The sequence below is a fragment of the Corvus kubaryi genome, unplaced genomic scaffold (assembly GCF_017639235.1).
Source record: "Corvus kubaryi isolate FWS band 111438036 unplaced genomic scaffold, C.kubaryi_AGA036_p1.0 129, whole genome shotgun sequence".
NCBI classification, from domain to species: Eukaryota; Metazoa; Chordata; class Aves; order Passeriformes; family Corvidae; genus Corvus; species Corvus kubaryi.
In genome coordinates this window covers 456,598-475,674 of record NW_024580664.1, presented here as the reverse complement: position 1 = coordinate 475,674, position 19,077 = coordinate 456,598, and the positions used below count along the sequence as shown (strand labels likewise).

The 19,077-nt window shown below is 42.0% G+C and overlaps 1 protein-coding gene across 3 annotated transcripts in view; it reads right to left on the bottom strand.

The window, feature by feature from the left end:
* CRADD (CASP2 and RIPK1 domain containing adaptor with death domain) overlaps window positions 1–19,001 on the bottom strand; it is a 77,042-nt gene extending 58,041 nt beyond the window's left edge. Inside the window, exons 1-2 of one of the 3 annotated variants that reach the window (XM_042025521.1) lie at window positions 18,871–19,001; window positions 15,273–15,578 (exon numbers count right to left, since the gene is read on the bottom strand). In XM_042025521.1, the coding sequence (XP_041881455.1) occupies window positions 15,273–15,570 (298 nt within the window). In that variant the 5' untranslated portion in view covers window positions 15,571–15,578; window positions 18,871–19,001. Of the gene's footprint in view, window positions 1–15,272; window positions 15,579–16,117; window positions 16,137–18,380; window positions 18,536–18,870 lie in introns of those variants that run through there. The other 2 variants (XM_042025530.1, XM_042025538.1) reach the window with 2 other exon arrangements.
* Between the last annotated feature and the right edge of the window lie 76 nt (window positions 19,002–19,077).

Sequence of the window (19,077 nt, the reverse complement as noted above, 5' to 3'; positions counted from 1 at the left end):
CATCCCCACAGCTCCAAGACAAGGCAAAAAACACTGGTAAGTTTGTAATGCAGCTTATACAAGGATAGGACAGCACAGGACAAGACAGGACAGGATAGGATTAGGATTCGATCTTGAGAAAGCCTTTTTTTTAAAACCAAGATGAGGAAATCTAGAATGCATAGTATGGGGAGTAAGCCCATCAGCTGTGGTCAGGAATCAGTGGGTATCTGCTACACAGCTGCAAAGATTTAAGGAAAAAGCAGTAACTGTAACTGTACATTAGAATTTGTATCTGATATATAACATCCTGGAAAAGATAAAAGATCATCTCCACAAGCAAAAGAAAGATGAATGCTTTTGTAGAAGGTTACTTCAGGGTCATTTTGGTGTTGACAATTTTTCACACAAGGAAGAAGTTATATCCAAAAACTGAAACACAGTATCACATTTCAATGTCATTTCCTAATAAGCATGTAAATAACTTGCAGCAGTTCCCCATGGTGAGGCAAAGCAGACAGTTCTCATACTTTATATACTCTATGTGCCAATGACTTTTTTTTTAACTTTGTGATACCACTGGACTCAGAAGCTGATAAGAAAGCACATGAAGTAATAATGTACTCTCTCCAAACATCCTTATGAAGGCAGAACATGCAATCCTAGAGAAAGATCCAATTAATAACTTTGCTTTTAGATCTTTAAAGATGCAATACAACAACACTCATTTTGTTCACAGAACTTATATTGAGCTTTTCTCTGATATGTATGACCAATGTCCTTTGCATGCCAGAATTAAATCAACTATACATTATAATGTTGACTGATATGTAAAACGGTTATGAACATGAAAATAGTAAACTGAGAAGGAAAATTTTATCCATAATGGGGAAAAAGCTCAAAAGTTGTGGCACAGGCATGACTGGAACAAGATAAGGAGAAAGGGGGCTCTTAAGAATTGGGTGTTCACGTAAGGGGTATAGGATTTTACACCCTGCTCCCACATTAGTTTACTCAATAAAGCACAGGACCTAACCTATTCAGAGAGTAGCTCTTTATTTTTAACATGATAATATAAATGCTTTTCTTGATGCACAAGATTAAATTAGGAGTCTGAGTAACTCAATAGTGATAGCTCTATGGGAAGAAAAAGGGTTGTGGCAACAGTTTGTAGAGTCAACAGGAACTGAGCAATAATAAAAGCGAAAAGCTACATTTACAGCACAGAAGAGAAGAACAGGATTTTGTTTATCAGTGTATACCCTAGAGGTGTACAAATGTTAGCTGGTGCCAAATCAGAAGGGTAATTAATGCCTGGAAGTACAGAATCTCTTTCCACTTCCCTCTCCCCACCAAGAATAGGCATGCTTTGGGACTCTGTGCCTGCTTTGATGCTCCAGGATTAATTAATTAATTAAAGTTATTAGATTCCCCAATTCAGGTATTTTCCAGCCACGTGTGGAAAGAGTTCATAATTAACCCACAGGCAGTAATGCAAGACAGTGAGGAAGTCTGAAGAGCTCTAGGCTTGTCTGGATACATATATCCCAGACAGTGTTGCTGACATGATGACAAATCTCCCAGAATGACCCTACAAGTTAAGGACAACACACAAAAAATAGTGTTTGTCTGTACATAAATGGGAGGGTTTGCAATTTTAAGTAGACAGCATATTATTTAGTACAAGAAGCACTAGGAATTATGATTGCACAAGTAATTCATAACCCTACCAGGAGGAATCAGTTGGCATGAAAGTGGTATCAAGACATGGAAATTCTATATAATTCTTTAACTTAGAGTTGTGAAGCTTTACAGACAAAAGTTACCCAATATCTGATCACATTTAATGCTAAAGTTGAAAAACCAAGATGTAGTACTTTGTCTTGGGGGACACTGTTAGGAGGGCTAGACACTAATAGATACACATAATCTAAGACCAATGTAGAAGGCTTATACACAAAAGCAAAAAGCTAGTTCTGCCTTTCCAAATTACCATTTACAGGTAATTACAGAAGACTTACAGAGAATGTCATGAGATTACTTTTGCTATAATAATCAAGATTGTTTTTCTTAAAGTCCCTAAGTGATTTCAGCACTTGTCAAATAACTTTTGAATGGGAAGAAGCAATATATTTGTGCATACAGAACAAGAGGAGGAAACCCCAGCACAATGCCTTTTTAATCAGACAACAAAAATACTCTGATACAGGAGGAATTTTACCAAGTGCACGAGCTACTGAGCAGTGAAAGCGAAAGCTGTTAAATCATAAGTTCAAGGTAGTAAATCACAGTTCCCTTCATATCTGGCTTTGTGGAAAAAAAAAAAAAAAACAACAAAAACCCAAACAACAAACAGGGAGAAATCCTCTAAACCAGAGTCTGGTATGCCAAGAATTTTCTAAAAGGGTGCACATACCAATGGCAAAATGAACACTGCAGTGGACATTTAATCACACTAGGAATGCCTCTGATCAGCATTACCAGGAAAACACCTTGTCATGCAGCAGGCTGGAACATGACACTCAAGTGAACAGCAGAGTTTATGTTGCAGTGAGCCATGGCCAAAGCCAGGTTCAGCCGGACCAGGGGACCAGAGTCCACCAGTTTCATCCTTCCACAGCCCAAGACTGCTGAAATTACAGGGAGCACCCCAAAAGCTGCGATCCATACCGTACCTTACCTTTTAGCCTCAACCTTCCCTTCCCCATATTTCTCACATCTGCCTGCTCTTCCAGAGTGATCTAGGTTCTTCTCTAGGTTCTTTGGCAGCTAATTGGTCTCTGTTACTCCTCCCCGGCTACCCCTTCTCCCCTCCCTGTCACACCCCCTGGTTAAAGTATCATTGGTTACTGTGTGTTTTCCACACCTGCTTGTTGGGGTACAAAACCGTCCCGCCAGGCATGTGGCTTGTCTCTCTCCGTGGATTCTTACCCTGGAATAAACCCCTTTCCCACGAAGGAGAGTCCCTCCGCTTTATCCTACCTCCTTCGCACACGCTGGCCATCGGGGCGCAAGGCGAACCCGAGCTGGGGATTCGCCCGTTCCTCTGCGTGCCGCAATTGGACTCCATCCGTCCCCGCTCGGGGCAGGCAGAAGATTGCTCGGTGCCTGGGACATCGTGCTAGCCGGCACAGGACCGAAGCAAGTTTACACTCCAATTATTCATGATATTAGTCTGAATAGAAAGGCACCACGCTTTTTCTCTAAACATTTGATGTTTATTCTTTACACTACTGTAGGTGGAAAATTGCAAAACAAAAGAAAAATGCTAACAGAACCCAAACAAGACACATACAACCATGCAGTATCGCCCTGGACTCCCTGGGCTTCCTTCAGTGGAAACACAGTTGGTTTCACTCCTACAGACTCTGTTTATATATACGTTATAGTCCAATCCTGTGGATAATTAAAGTAAACTTGGAGCAAGTAATCCAACTGAGGCCAATGAGCATGTTAACAAGTATACAGTCACACAAACAAATGTTTGCAGGTTGAGTTTGACAATAAAAATATATTAACTCAGACCTCTAAAACTAGCTATTCCAATTAAATTTTAGCAATGCACATGCTTCCACTAATTGGAATATGGTCAGCATGCAAGATGACTTTTGCCTTCTGGAGACTGAGGAGCTCCTCTCAGGACTTTGTCTTGTGCAAGGTATCTGATCAATGCAGTGCCAGGCCAGGAGCTGGACAACTTTATCTTATCTAAACAGAAGCATGGTAACAGTCTTTTAATAAACAATAGCCATTGGTGCTAAACAGGTATTACTCCTTTCTTCTTCTGTATTTCACCCCTTGGTCATACTGGAAGCTGAACAACCCCTAACATAAGGAACAACTTTAAAGAGACAAGTGAACTGTATGTATCTATCCTCTGCATAGGAAAAGAGTGTTGCACTTAGTTGAATAACTTAAAGATCCATTTAATACTGCTATTTATGAGAACTAGGATAAATGAAACATAAACAATGATAAATGAAAACAAGACTCTGAGTTACAGGGTCAAATCTATTCCATTCGGGTGCAAGGAGAGACACAGGTTTATCGTCAATCCCCTTATCCCAGAACAGGTCCAAATTATTTTTCTGAAATCCACGCACAGTCTCTGGGGAAACTTATGGGCATTAAGAAGGGGATTCACAAAGGCCAGCACATCAACTAAGAAGCTGCCTCAATTAGCCCAGGTGAAACAAGGAGAGGAACTCAAGCCCTGTCTCTTTCTAGGACTCAGAAGTTGTTCTTTCAACTACTGGAAAGGACTTTGTTCTACTCAAACTTCAATGTATGAGCTCTCTCTTGGAGCTAGGCCTCCACCAAGTATTTAGAAACACAGGTGAGGGAGCACTGCTTATATAAACCATAGATGAGCTTATTAGGGAAGTGTCTAAGACACTAAGCCAAAGAAGGTATCCTACCTGTTACACTATGGGGTCATATGAACATTACACTATTCCATGTGAAGAGCTGCACCTCACTGCCAGCAGCTGGCAGGGACACAGCCCTGTCTGACAGGTGTGTGCTGCAAACGCCCACGGGATTCGGCACCGTGGGTGAAATTGCTGGAGAAAGGCCTGGCCGTGTGTCCCAATAGCAGTGATGAGCGAGGTGTTGCACTGCTTGGCATGGCTCAGAGGCAGCCTGGGACCTATCCAGAGCAGCCTTTGAAGTGTCCGGGGAGCTCCGACGGCAAGAGCTGCATTGCCTGGGCACCTGGCTGAAGGCACTACCAGCAGCTTAGTGGGGAAAGATTTAAGGCCCCCCATTTAGGATCCAGGTGCCTGCAAGGAATGCCCCGAGAATCCTGAGTTCATTTCTACTGCAAACAGCTGGCTAGCATTTCTAGCCAGAATTAACCTGAATTTGCTTTTAAAACAAGCACTTTGCAGATATACTCATCAGATCCACCATGAGTACATGAACCAAGGGGATGAGAAGAGTGTTTTGCAACCCTAACTGCAGCAATCACTGTTCAAGAATATGAAGATTAAACTAATCTTATGTGGGATGTAGCAGAACTGGATCACAGAGAAATAAATGACTTTTTAATTAAATGGAAGAGGAGTATGAATAAAGAACACGCCAGTTTAAAAAGCTGAGCAAACAAAGCCATTGCCTACAATGAATAAAATCACATTTAAATAAATACTTTCTTCACATAGAAGTACTAGAAAGTACTGGCTTTTCTTTTCATTCCAGCTTTTCTTTCTCAACAGTTACTTTGCTCAGGATTCCTACGCCCCTGTTAAAGGCAGCACCACCTGCCCATGGAGAGAGACTACCTGCCACCAGAGCCAGACAGAGATCCCCAGGGCTGGAAAGGGGCTTAGTCAGCCCTGTACGTCCTTTTACTCAATCCTACCACATATATTATTAGAAAGATCCAAAAACTGGAACAGGCTGTTTGTTAAAAAACTCAACATATTGTTAACTACAAACGAAAGCTAAGACTTTTCAAAGCATCTGCACAGGACTAAAATCGCCCTCTTTAAAGCCAAGTGGAACTTACCCTTGACCTTGACAGGAGAAGGGTTGAGCGAGCTTGGGTTAACTATGAATACTTTTTTAGATCTCAGACAAGGTGATGAAACAGTAAGATTAAGAAGGCTGACAGAAGAAGTGGTGCACTAATATTGATTTATTTACCTTGATCCAATGCATTAATGCTTATTTCCTGCACACACAAACCCTATAGCATAAATCAAATTGGCTCCCTCTCTAGATGTAAATTGGAAGAAATGCCGAAGCTTCACTTCAGTTTGCAGCAGTGGAGATCGTCAAAACACATGTGCAATTCTTTGCCAATACATCAATATATGAGGTTTTTTCATTTGCAAGGATGAATTACTCAGTTCCGAGTTTTTTCAGTTACTCTGGAGCGTATGTTAGTGTGTATCTGAGGGGTACAAGGGACATTAATTAGCATCAACAAATTTATTCACAGGAAAAGTAAGAGCAAGAAGAAAAAGAGAAAATCTGACAGTATACTGGAACAACAGTCTAATGGGAAAAAGAAGCAACAAGATTGGTTTTCTGTTTACACAGACAGTTGCCAAGCAGATAAAAATTGGATTTGAAAGTCCTGTATACAAAACAATAAATCTCGTAGCAAGATGAACCGTATCACTTGGAGGTAACGAGTGATACTTGGGTGCTCTAGTTCTTCTTTACATAAACAAATATATCATTGTGAACAAATCAGGAATGAAAACTTAGTTGCATATGGCAGTGCAGGGAGGCCTTCAAGATACATTAACCATGAGTAATTAACTGTATCCTAGAGGAACCTCCTGACCTTTGCCATCCAAGTGACATTTCCTGGTGAGAATTAAGTCGCACCACTGCTGATATTCTCAGTTGACAGGCAAAAGGAGCGTGGAGTCTAAACCAGTCATAGCGTTCCAGATGTGGAAGTTATTTTTCTTTGAAGGACAAGTCATGCTGCCATGTCAGCGCAGGGAAGACAGCATAGCACCCATTCTTTCACCAGAGAGAACATTTTAGTCATCAGTGGCAAGGCCTTTGTCCTACTCTGGTCAACAGGAGTCTGGCCTCTGACTTCACTGGAGACAGACTTTTACTGAGAGACACTACTTAGCATTTTTACTGACTTTGAGAGGCTATGCAGCCTCCACAACCCAGATAAGTTAAGGTGAATGTGTTGTCTGCTTGGTTGGTTTAACCATGAGTTAAATAGCATGCATAGACTTAATTTATGAAAGATGAGATTTTCCCCATGAAATGAAAACACAAAAAATAAACAAACATTTTCAGATGATGCTACAAGGCAATTAGGAAGGTGCTAAAAGAAGAGCTGGTCAGCTCTGAAGAAGAATCTTAATGAAGAAAAAAATTCATGAGAATAAGTCTACAGAATCTTAAGCAGGAAGTTTTCTCAGTTACTCTGGAACACATATTAGCATGTATCTATGGGCCACAAGAGCCATTAATTATGGACAGAATGCCTATACTGGTGATATAATGCAAAATTAACACCTGCATCTTCTTTTTTAAAGCTTACAAGTGGCTTTATCAAGCTGCAGGATCAAGTCCTTACAAGAAAGTTTCCAGTCTGCTCCAGAAAAAAAATTATCATTGTATGTACAAAGCTTTTTCAATGGTCCCAAACAAGACCAACTGTGGGTGATGCCATGATGATTTTTTGCCTTTTCTTTCATACCCCTTTTATACCTTTTACAACTTCTGTATTCTTAGTGTTTTTAGCCTACATTCTTAGACTTGTTTGTCAAGCTAGGAGACTAAACATTTAAAAAGCTTCGTAGTTAAAGATCAATATGCCCCAGACACCAAGGTCCTCTCCAGAACACATTTTGTAAACTAAGATAGAACCATCCAAGAGAAAGTTCCTTGGAGAGGAGGGCTCATTCGAGCCTCTCATTGGAGAATCTTTGATAAATATACTAATTAGTAAAACCTATAATGATATACCAGATCTTTTGGGGGGGGGGTGCATTGCAGTGTGCATTTGGGTGCATTCAACCTGGATGTAGTGCACCTAAAGATCCTTAAAATAAATACAAAAGTAAAATCCCTTTTTTCCTTCTACCCATGTTTGACCCTTGATTTTAAGACTATGAAAAGGCATCATGGGAAGTAAGCAACAACTAACAAAAGATCTCAAGGATCATAGAGGATTGCATCTATGCATGTTTTTGGAAATATAAAACACAAGCACAATTTTATCATATTGTGATGCAAGTTGAGAAGAAAAATTGACAGAATAAAGGCATTTTGTCTAACGGAAGACTACAGGTCTTGAACTCTGTAAGCCATTTGGAATGGACATAGTCCAAGATGAGAAACAGTACTATAAGCTCTGGGAAATAGAGATATTTAAATAATCAGAGGGGGAAAAAAGCATTTATTTGCATGCAGCAGCATCCCTGATATGATGCTCATTTACATATATATGGATGTATGAATACATCCTTTCTGGGAAGAAAGGATTCCAAGATGGCAGGGTCCATTAATGGACAAAACCACCTCATTCTCTGGCCAGAGAAGGCTACATCTGTATTAGCAAGCAGTAAAGAGCAATAGGAGAGGAGTTATAGATTGATTCCGACCATGCTGAGTATCTGGTCTTTAGACTACACAGAGCTGGAAGGTTTAACTTCTGACTGGTTCTAGTCTGGTCCTATGGACTCTGTGACGACCCAGAGACCATTTTCCAGTTTAGATTCACCTGAAAGGAATCTAATGCAAACACTTCCATTCACTTAAAAAACACATTCCTAATCGGAACTTCAAATCATCACAAATACACATCCAAAGTATCCTGTGTCAGCATCAGTTGTATTTGGAATAAAATCCCACATACTGAGTTCAGAGAGTTTGATGCCAAACTTACAGAATCACAGGAAAAATTAGGTTGGGAGGGACTTTTGGTGGTCATCTAGTCCAACCTCCTGCTCAAAGTAAGGCCAGTTTAAAAGTCTGATCAGGTTGCTCAAGCCCTTATACTATTGAGTGTTAAGTGTCTCTGAGGATGGAGATTCCAAATCCTCTTTGGACAACCCTACTTAGTCTGCAAACTCTTGTGGCCAGTGCTTAAACTGCCATGTGATTTTTTAAAATTATATTCAATCACACTTTCCATCATGACAACTTGTGGCTGCCACTTCATTTCCTTTTGCAACACACCCATAGGGAGTGTCTGACTCCACCTTTTCTGAGTTTACTTGGCCTTCTATCCTCCAAGAACAAACTCAGTTGTTTCAGCCTTTCCCTGTAGTTTACATTAAACTAACCACTTTAGTGGTGCTTCACAGGACTCTAGTTTGTCAATCTTTCCCTTGTACTGGTGGCATAGAGTATTTTAAACACAGCCTTCTAGTACCAAGTATAGGGAAATAATCACTTCCCTCAGCCCGCTTGCTTTGCTCTTACTGAAGGAGTCTTGTGTGTGGTTAGTCTTCATCATCATACTTGTTGTCTATCAAGACAACCACCTTCTTTTCTCCAGATTTGCAACTGGCCAGTCAGTGCCCATCTTGTGTGATTTTGTGGGGATTTTGTATCCCAGGTGCAGGACTTTACACTTCCTTCTCCTGAATGTCATGAGGTTCTTGCTGGTCCATTCATCCAGCTTGCTGGCGTCCTTCTGAGACACAGTCCCACTCTCCTGTGTCAAATTATCTGCAGGGTTTGGAGTCATCCTGTGTTCCAGCTTCAGGCACCATTCAGAAAGTCATGGAACACTAACTGACAAGTGAGCAAAGAAAGTTAATTTACCTACAAACTTCCTGAAGATAAAGTCCCTCCCATCACCCAGATCTCTGACAAAGAATTGGCCCCGCTGTCAGCCCTGAGGAACATAATTCCTAATTAGCCACCAGTTAGATGGACATCGAAGCTGAAGCCACGATCCTCTTAGACTGGTGGTCCAACCTTTCTTTCAACTGCTGTGAAGGTCACCCATTCACTCCATACCTTCCCAACTAGCCACAAGAACACTATGAGACTGTGCTGAAAGCCTTGCTGAAGTCAATTAAATGAAATCTGCTGCTGTCATTCACAGAGGCAGCTGTTTTATTATAGAAGGCAAGAATCAAGTTGGTTAAGCTTGATTTACCTGTGGTATACCCAAGCTGGCTGTTCCCAGTTACTTTACCGTATTTTGTGCATTTGGCTTACCACAGCCTACCAAACATGACAGAAAACAGCCTCTCAAATACATAGTCTGGCTCCCTCAGCTCTCTCAGATACATCCCATCCAGCTCCATGGATTTGTGGAGAACACTGCTTGGGCTCAATCCCTTCATATGGGATCACCGAGCTCCATAGTCATCCTTAATCTGCTGAAGTATTGTTACAACCATATGGGAGAGTAGCAAAGTCTGATGATTGGCCAGGTCTTGGCAACCTCTGTGATCCAGTCCTTGGGGAAGCAGCAAACTTTGTAAGGCATCAGGTCTGGTCAGCACATGGATGTCTCTACTTCCTACACCAGGGAGTCTTCAATACCAGTTACCCATTGCTTCCTCTTAGTGGCACTAGTTAAGAGTAGTTGATTGGGCACAGCTGGTCTAAACACCTCTCTTGCCAGAACTCACTCCTCCTTTCCTGTTTCCAGGTCTATACGTTTTATTAAATCTATATTATTATTACTAGCCTCACATACTTGTGTTCCTGAGGACAACACCAAGTATGGGTTTATCTTTCCATTAACTTACCTGAAAGAAACTGTTTGAGGCTGGAAACACTGCATTTCCTAACACTGATGCCTAAGATTCAGGCTTCTCAAAGTGAAAAACTAAGATGTAAGCAGCACAAAGCCAGGTACTTAGTCATGTGGCAAAAAGAGAAAGCAAGCAGATACTCCTTAAATTGAAAAAAAATAAAAAAAGAGAGAAAATCTATACACACATTAAACTAAAAATACACACACAGAACCAGAGAAGTCAATTACTTGTCCATGTTGTGATGCATACTGTTAATATTGAGTGTGTGCACATACCTTTAATGCCAGACTTCACAGGTCTCGCTGAAGCCAGGAACACAGCCAAAGCCATAAATGTAACACCCGATTTTCAGGGGAGATGGGAATGTGGAAAAGAGATTGGGAAATTCTCCTACGAGGATGCCTTTGAACTGCTCCAGATAACCAGAGAACATTTCCTGTAGCCTCCGGGCATTAGGATGTGGCACAAGTGCATTTCTTCATCTCCAGGTCAACCCAGCGAGGCCAACGCTGCTAAGCCCATCCCTTCCTTCAGACATACATGGGAGGAAACTCCCCCTTCTGCCACTGGACTATACAAGAGAGGGAAGGGAAAGAGAAGAAAGAAAAAAACCTACCATCTTCTGTCCACCATTTTAGAGAGAGAAAAGGGATTCCTCACCTGCTTTCCTATCTGATATCCAAATGGAAAAGGCAAGAGATCAGGCTGTTTCCTCACTGCATTAAATGGGAGAAAAAGCAGGATAGAAAGAGGGCAGGAAGCAGCCAACAAAAGGTAAGAAGAGATACTAAAATTCCCCACATACAAATGCTTTCGCATTTGAATCCAAATTCTTAGAAATCCACAACCCAGCTGTGGAAAAAGGACTTTGGGAAAGCTGGGAGGGGATGGAAGGATATCTGGCTTTCTCGGCATAAGTACATGTTTTGCTTTGTTTTGTATTTGCATGCTTCATCCAAAGTGTTACACAACATGAAGCTTTATATAGCTATACAACAACACACACTCCCCACACATCCAGGGAAAAACCTCAACCACACTAAAATCTGTGTAAATGAAAAAACCTCACCCAAGTCTAGCAGGACACTAATGTTGGCTAGGTACCACAACAAAATTATGCATTAGAAACTATTCCCTGCCTAGTTGTGAGAGTACAGCTTTCCCATGGCAATTCTGTTGCCCTAAATTCACTACCATTTGCCAGATAGCAACAGCTGCTCCAGGATTCCTTTGGCAAACACCGTATCTCACTTTTTTGTTCTCAGTATGCTGCAATTTCCTGGGGAATGAAGAAATCATCTATACTACAAAGAGGTGCAGTACTAACACTTTTAGAAGTAAATTATTTTACAGCACATGTATTATGGAGAGAAATATAATACTTAGGCTGAGAAATTCCCAAGGGGAGTGAGATTAGAAAAACAATCTGATAAACAAACACCATCAAAACTTGTATTTTTTTTATTCAGTGCAAAAAATACTGGGTAACTGTTGCTGTGTGCTGTTCCTAGAAAGAAGGGAATTCTGTTGCCAACAGCTGTAGTTTTTTGTAGGAATTATAAGACTATACTGAAGATTTATGTTCCTGACAAAGGCATAAAGTTATCCAAACTAGGGCAGAAAAACCAGAATAGTCTTTTCCCAGTGAAACAGACACACATTACTTTTGTTAACTCTTACTACGGCAGAAGTTTTGATCTTCAAAACCAGAAACTCGTGCTGTGTTTGATGTTTATAATGATTAAGTCTTGCAATGCCACTCTGCACAGGGTGAACTGGTTTATCACAGGTTGTTATACAAGCAAGATAGATACCCTATCACCTTTAAATCAATTAAAGCCATAAATACCTCCAAAAGCACATGACTTTAGACTTCCTTCTTGAGATTTTGGGGTTTTACAACTACACTTTCCCTAGCTTATAAAAAGGTTTCCTCAAAGCTGTGGCCATCTGACAGATCCATAGGAGAGAGGAGAAAGGGGACCCTAGGCAAAAGGCTGTCCTTGCATAAAGTAAACAAGCAAGGGGAAGAAATCTTGGGTCTCTTTGCTTCAGTTACACAGATGCAAGTGGCCCTACCTGCCTGCATATCACCCTCCTGATTCTCAAGGAAAAACTATTCCTCATGCTCTGCAGGATTAAGGTCTTCTGTGTTCATCGGAACTACATCAGATAACAGTATACAGAACTATTATTTTTAAGTCAACTGACATTCAGCAATAAGACTCAGGACATCAGAGATTTTAAAGTTCATTTATTTGCAAGCAGCCAAACAGCATAGTCTGGGTTGAATCCCGGGCCAATTTACAGTTCCACTCCATGCTGTTCCATGAATGTTACACTGAGCTACACAACTTCGGAATCAATAAATCCATTGCCTTGAAAGAATTTGCTCAAAGACTCACAATGAGTCAGTGGCAGTGTCTTGCCTAGATCTCAAACTTTGGCTTCCATTTTGTAGCCGCTTGGTCCACCAGATCATATTTATACAACATCAACAAAAATATTTTTATTTCTGACCTTCTGAAATTGCTGTTTGTTTGATTTGTTGGTTTGGGCTTGTTTTTTACTAGGAAAAGAAAAAAAATTGAAGTTTCTAAATAATTATAGTTGTGATTTCTTTTTTAACAAACTATCCTTCTCAGCTGAAGGAAGCATAGAAAGCCTGAACTCTTTGAACAAAATGCAAAATAATTCAGAGGCCTACACAAAAAATCACTGTGTACATGCCAGTTTCCAGGTTCAGATAGACATAATCTAATAGTCTATTTAGTTACTGGCTCGAAAAATCCTACATGTAATCACTGAGAAGCAAAAGATTAAAATAAAACCTTTCTTCAAGGATCAACTTGCTACCACTCCTTAGTTCTGCAAAAGGGTCTGTAAAACTGAGGATATTTTCCTTGAGCTAACAGAATTTTAATTGAGCATAAGCAAGTGAACAGAAAGTGTTCCATTTCCATAGTATATACGATTCAAAGAAAAAAAAGTTTTAAAAATCTGGGGACATACTTCCATTTTAAAAGTTTTAAGGTCTAAAAGAAGGATGGTGTGTATGTGGCAAGCTTTTTTTACCACAACTGGCTTCTTTAAAACAGATTACCATTGACAAATAATCAGTTATAATAATAGTTTCCAATAAGGCAGAAGTTATCTAGCATGGCACTAGGGAACACATTTAATTTTAAATATGCTTATAGTTCTATTAGAGGACATGGCTTTTTCCATGCTTAAGGCTAAGCATATGTTCATGTATTCTGCCAAGACAAAAGCTTCGAAGTCTGTTGTTAGAATGCAAAGCGAAGCTTTTTATCCCAAACCACATTTTCTTGCATGTAATCAGCGCTGATGATGCCACCATAGTTTCCAATTCATTCCAGGCCACACTCAGCATTTATGAGGGCACAGATGGTGCTCTCTTTCTTTGGTTTCTAAAGAACATGCCTAAATATTAAAACAAACTTGGCTTTCTGCCTCTTATCCTGTTCTTATACTCTGTATTGCCACCATAAAAATAACATTAACCTTTGATCTAATCTGGAAGCCTTTTCTAATTTACACGCAAAATTTGGCAATAGGACTATCAAGTGCAGTCAGCCCACTCAAAACCAGAGAACCTGATATGCAGAAATCCAGCACATTAGTCACAAGTGATCAAAAGCGGGAACAAGCAACCCACAAAACAATCAAAACAAAAACTGGTAACAATTTTTTCAGTAACAAACTACATGATCCCGACTGTATTTAATGGCTGTGTGTTTCTGGAACTGTAAGGTTATTCACCAGCTTAAGCAGCAATTATCAAACAAAGAGGCCGATTTGTAAGGCAAATAAAGAGCATCAGCATGACAGTATTTGTTTCAAGTGAGCAAGGCCTTTTCCAGCACACTCAGTGCCCTGGTTCGCATTATGCTGAGAACTTGCAGGCAGCATAGGACATTTATTCCCAAATTTTGAAAATTATTTACTCATTTCCAAACACGCACACAGCAACATACACAGAGACCAATAGAAAGACCAGCTGTCTGGATATGCCATTACTAAGGTAAGATAATCTCAGATTTGTCCAGCAGATCTTGACAAAATGTTCTTGAACATGCAGCTAACTGAGACGCAGGTGCACATGATGGTCAATGGGTCTTAGCCACCCTTCTTCACAGGCTTTCAGTCTCACGCAAAGCACACTGACACTGGAAAAATGACATGTCATGTGCATCAAAATATGGATGACCAAACTCAAATGGGGGTACACCAGAGGGCGAGGGCTTGGAGAAAGATTAATCAGACTGCTTGGAAAAGATGTTCCCAAGTGAGGACTATTTCACTACCTCGCTGGTAACATGAGGTTACCAGCCAGTGCACGCTGCCACACTCTGGGACAAGAAATGTGCATTTTAAGCAGTTGTCTTGACTTCCAAACAGCTCAGCTATTGCATGCATAGATTGGTAAAGAAATCACTTCTGAACAAACATCAAGTCTAGAAAACTAGTTTCAGAAGTACATTTAAATACCAAAAAGCCAGAGATTATACTAAATAATCAGTTAGCTCCCACGTTTGGTTTGAAAATAAGCAGGGGCTAGTAATTTTGCAAGTAATGATCCTAGATATTTGCACTCCAGTGCATATAATAAACTAAATTAATCTAAATTAGCATATTAAGTCAAAATTACGTTAAAAGCATAATAAAAGTAAACAAATAAAAACTCTGTAAATATAAATGATTCAGGAAACAAACACACATAAACTAAACAATAACTGGATATGGATGGCAAAGACACTGTTCTGCAGCCAGTCAAAACTACTTTTTATAGTCCGTTCCCTTTGAGGCAATGGATTATGGGTCCTCCTATATCCCAGCCTCTCCCAAGGTAGCCCCTCCTACTGTCTCCTTGTCTCCTGAAACTCAGCCCTGCTCTTGTCCCAAACTTTGAAATATTTCCTGGTGTTTGAGTGGCTTCCAGGAAATTCAGGCTGCTCCCTTTTCTTGGTATCATGAGTTTACACAACGCATAACTTGAAATTTCTGTTTAAAATTATGGCTTGAGAACAAGCTTCGAAATACCAGCAACAGCAATCCTGGCCTTACCTGAAGGATCTTGTATTGTCATTTCCTTACGCTTCAGTATCAGCTTGTCTTTAACCCATGGGAACTCCTGTAAGGAATCCAAGAACACATCAAAAGCTCTGGGTCCTCTGGTGGGGAGAATATCAAGGAGCATCATGGTTTTCCTCTGACTAGTGGTTTGGGCTTTTATTTCTTGAACATGACTGTCTGTGAGAATCCCTTCTTGGTAGAGATACTGAATAACAAGTCCATCTACCAGCACCTCTGTGCAGAGCTCCAGGCGCAGGGAGCGTAAAAGCTGCTTGTCTCTGGCATCCATCTGGCAACCTAGAGTGTGTGAAAAGGAGTAAGGAAATGTGTGAAGATTAAAATACTTCAACCTTTAACATCCAGAAGTGATATTTGAACATCCAAAAGTGATGTTTGACACCTGCCAACCTTTAGAAAAAAACTCCAAACTCAGAATCATCAACCTGGCAAAACTACTAATGATCCCCATCATCTTCTTGCCACTCAGATTTCACTGTCTCACAAGGTGAAATGATGCAATTTCTGGGAAATACTAGACAGGAATAGAACATTTGGCATTGCAAAGACCAGTCCTTTGCTGCAGTGAAACCCGTGCCAAGTAATCCTGCTTATTAACTGGTTAAGGTCCATACTAAAGGCAGCTAGAGCATTTGCCAATCCTTAAGAGACACTAACCCCCCAAAATTAAAGAGACGTCACACCTGACCACTGATACAATTACAAAAGCAGCAGCAGGACTGGTAGATGCATCACAGCCAGGCAGCAGCAGGGACAGAATCAGCAGGTAGCTTTGACCTATGCGATGCACTTGAAGTTTAGGAGCAGTAGAAACATACCTTACGACCAGGTCGTTCTCACCCTTGAATCATCCTGGAAGACTGCTCTGGAACTCTACTGGTCTGATGAGAAGAAACTTGAGTTTCCATCTCAAATTTATACACCTTCTATATATAGGCACTTGTTCTGCCAAAACTGCTCCTTAACTTAAGTAGCTCTTCTTCCTCTCTTCTAATGTGTTCACAGGAAGTGGTCAGATGCCCTCTGCCAGCTTCCAACTCACTTGACTAACACTCTGACTAGACAAAAGCTGAAAAAGATGCATTTTATAGCCACTCTGCAAAAGACTAGTCAAGGTCCAGAGAGACCAAGCAGCTCACCCAAGATCAAGTCAGCAGTCCATGCCAGAGCTATGAACCAATCAAAGTGTCCAGTCTAGTCTAGTCCTTAATGACAAATATATCCCTGGGCCCATTAATGGCACTGGAAAAGGAAAATGACAGAACAACACAATTAAATACTTCCTCATTACTAAGTAATGAAGTCAAAAACGGCAGCAGGTGTTAAGTGTGATTACCAAGAGGGTTTCTCATAATTAAACTAGACACTGCTGTTTGAACTGCTAGACCTTGCAGAAACTCTACTTCATTCAGCTTGAGGAATTTTCAAAGCTTTCGCATGAAAGCTGATGGAGTCTTTTTATCATCACAGGTGCCTGACTCCCAGGGCTCCATCAAAGATTGTTTCATTGGGCTGGTTGTTAAAATCTAGGGCAGGTGACCAACAGAACATATCGGCATGTAAATGGCACCTGGGACAGAATGCAAGAGCACAGTGCCATGAGAGAGAGACTGGAAAACCCTGTGACATCCTCTGACAAAGCTACTTTCCAAAAACGTTTCCATCAAGTGCCAAAAGCGCGGCTGGGAAGCAGCTTCCTGGAGGACTCCATCTTTCCTGGGTTATCCAGAGCACTTCTCATCTACTGAAGTGAATTTCAAGGTGCTTACCTTCTGTCTAGGGATCACGTGGGAATCAAACAACTGTTATGCCAGCCCACAGCCCTAAGAAATGCTAGTTTGCTACGCATAGTTCAAACGTCAAGCTCCATCATGGACTGAGACAGTAGTGCAAGCAAAGAGATGGAAAAAGAGCAGGCAAGAAGGAGAACTGGATTTTCCCACTTGATGTTAGGATGCTAATTTTGGAGAGGTGAAGCTGAAGATTCTGGTCTCCAACGCATAGTACCTTTACACTGCACGAAGCAATCTCTGAACTAAAGCAAAATTCAGGCAGGAAATCCTACCACTTCTTCCTTCTAGGAGAACACCCCTGAGCTCATTAAGCACTTGCAGAGTTCAATATAGGCATCCAGCAGCACCTCTGAGGGTGTCATAACCCAGGCAGAAAACTGTTTCAGATACTACAAAATTTTTGTGTTTCACATTCTGAATGGGCCCCAAGACTCCCCGTTCAGGAGCCTCCTCACATGCTGGATGAGGAACATTGAGTTCTCCAGTCACTGTACAGCACTTGATGAGTTCCTCTTCTTCACAACCAAAGCAGCCAACACTTTTCAAAAATAAAGCTCTTACAAACCATCTCAGTTTGCACCTTTGGGCAATGGAAAATGCCTATCAAGCTAGGAATCTGAAGGGGAAATTTCTGCTGAAAAAGGCCTTTGGCTTGCTGATTGCAGAATGCACACGACTGGGGGTTTAAAGTCCTGGCACTGACCTGGTAAACTTCCAGGATGGGGCATACTGATTTCTAAGGTCTTTTAAAAGATTAAGTATTTCTTTGTGTGTGTTTACTGTGAGAAGGAAATATCTGAGTTAGAAACTGAGCATCTAGATATGGAAATATATCAGGATTTTGGTGTGCAACAGTGTTGGGGCAGAGTTTAGTGTAACATAGAACAAACTTAAATTCATTTTAATCACAGTCTATATCTAGGGATCCAAAGTAAGCTCTGAATTGGATTTCGTTTAGTAATTTTGCAGAAAATGAAAAATATGAGATGTCCATTTACCCAAAAGATGACATGGCTCAAACCTCCCCCAGATACTTCTGAAAATGGATCATTTCTATTATAAAGCCAAATTTTAAGAAACAGCCCACATCCTGCTGAATGAGCACAGTCCTTGACTCATCACCACACCAACACAAGCAGGTTCGCATTTTTCTGCATCTGACAGAGGAACTGTCCATGAACGGGGATAAAACTTTTGATAAGACCCCTTCTGACGCTAAAAAAGGCACATTCACTCATTTTTTTGTTAGAAACATTTCACCCTTTTCCGGAACACCAGCTGCGCTCACCTGCCTAAGCCATGAGTGATTCTAGCTATTCACAGCAAGCCTACGGGTTAAAAATCCTACCACCACCCTCCCCCGCCAAAAAAAAGCAAGTTTTGCTTTTAACGTCTTCCCTGCCGAGGTCTGGCAACTGCTGCTCCTGTAACAGCCAGGAGCCAGCTGCCCGCACCCCGGCCCGAGCCCCCGCAGGCAGCTCCAACCCCCGACCTTCCTCCCCTCACGGCCTCCCTCCGGGCAGGGCTGCGGCAGCAGAGGCGGCCCCGCCGCCCCGGCCCAGCCCCCCCGCGGAAGCCCGGCCCCTGCCCCGGCTCCGCAGCGCTGGGGGCGCCGCCGAACGGCTCCTGGGCACCGCTCTCCCGCTTCCCCCTCGGCGGCGGCTGGGGCGGGATGGGACGGGACGGGACGAGCCACGCCGAGCGGGGCCGTCGGCAGCGCCCGGCCGAGCGAGCGAGCAGTGTGCGAGGAGCGCCCGCCGCCCCCGCCCCGTACTTACACGAGGGGAACGGGAAGCTACCCAGGGCGCCGCGGCGCCCGCGGAGCCTGCGCGGGGAGCACCATCTTTGTTGAAGGCAAGAGGGCTCCGCCGGAAGCCGCCGCCGCCGCCCTGCTGCGGGCCGGCCGAGGAGGGGCGGCCGCTGCGGGCCCGCCAGCGCGGGAGGGGCCCGCGGCCGCCATGTCAGCTGCGGGCAGTCGGGCCCCA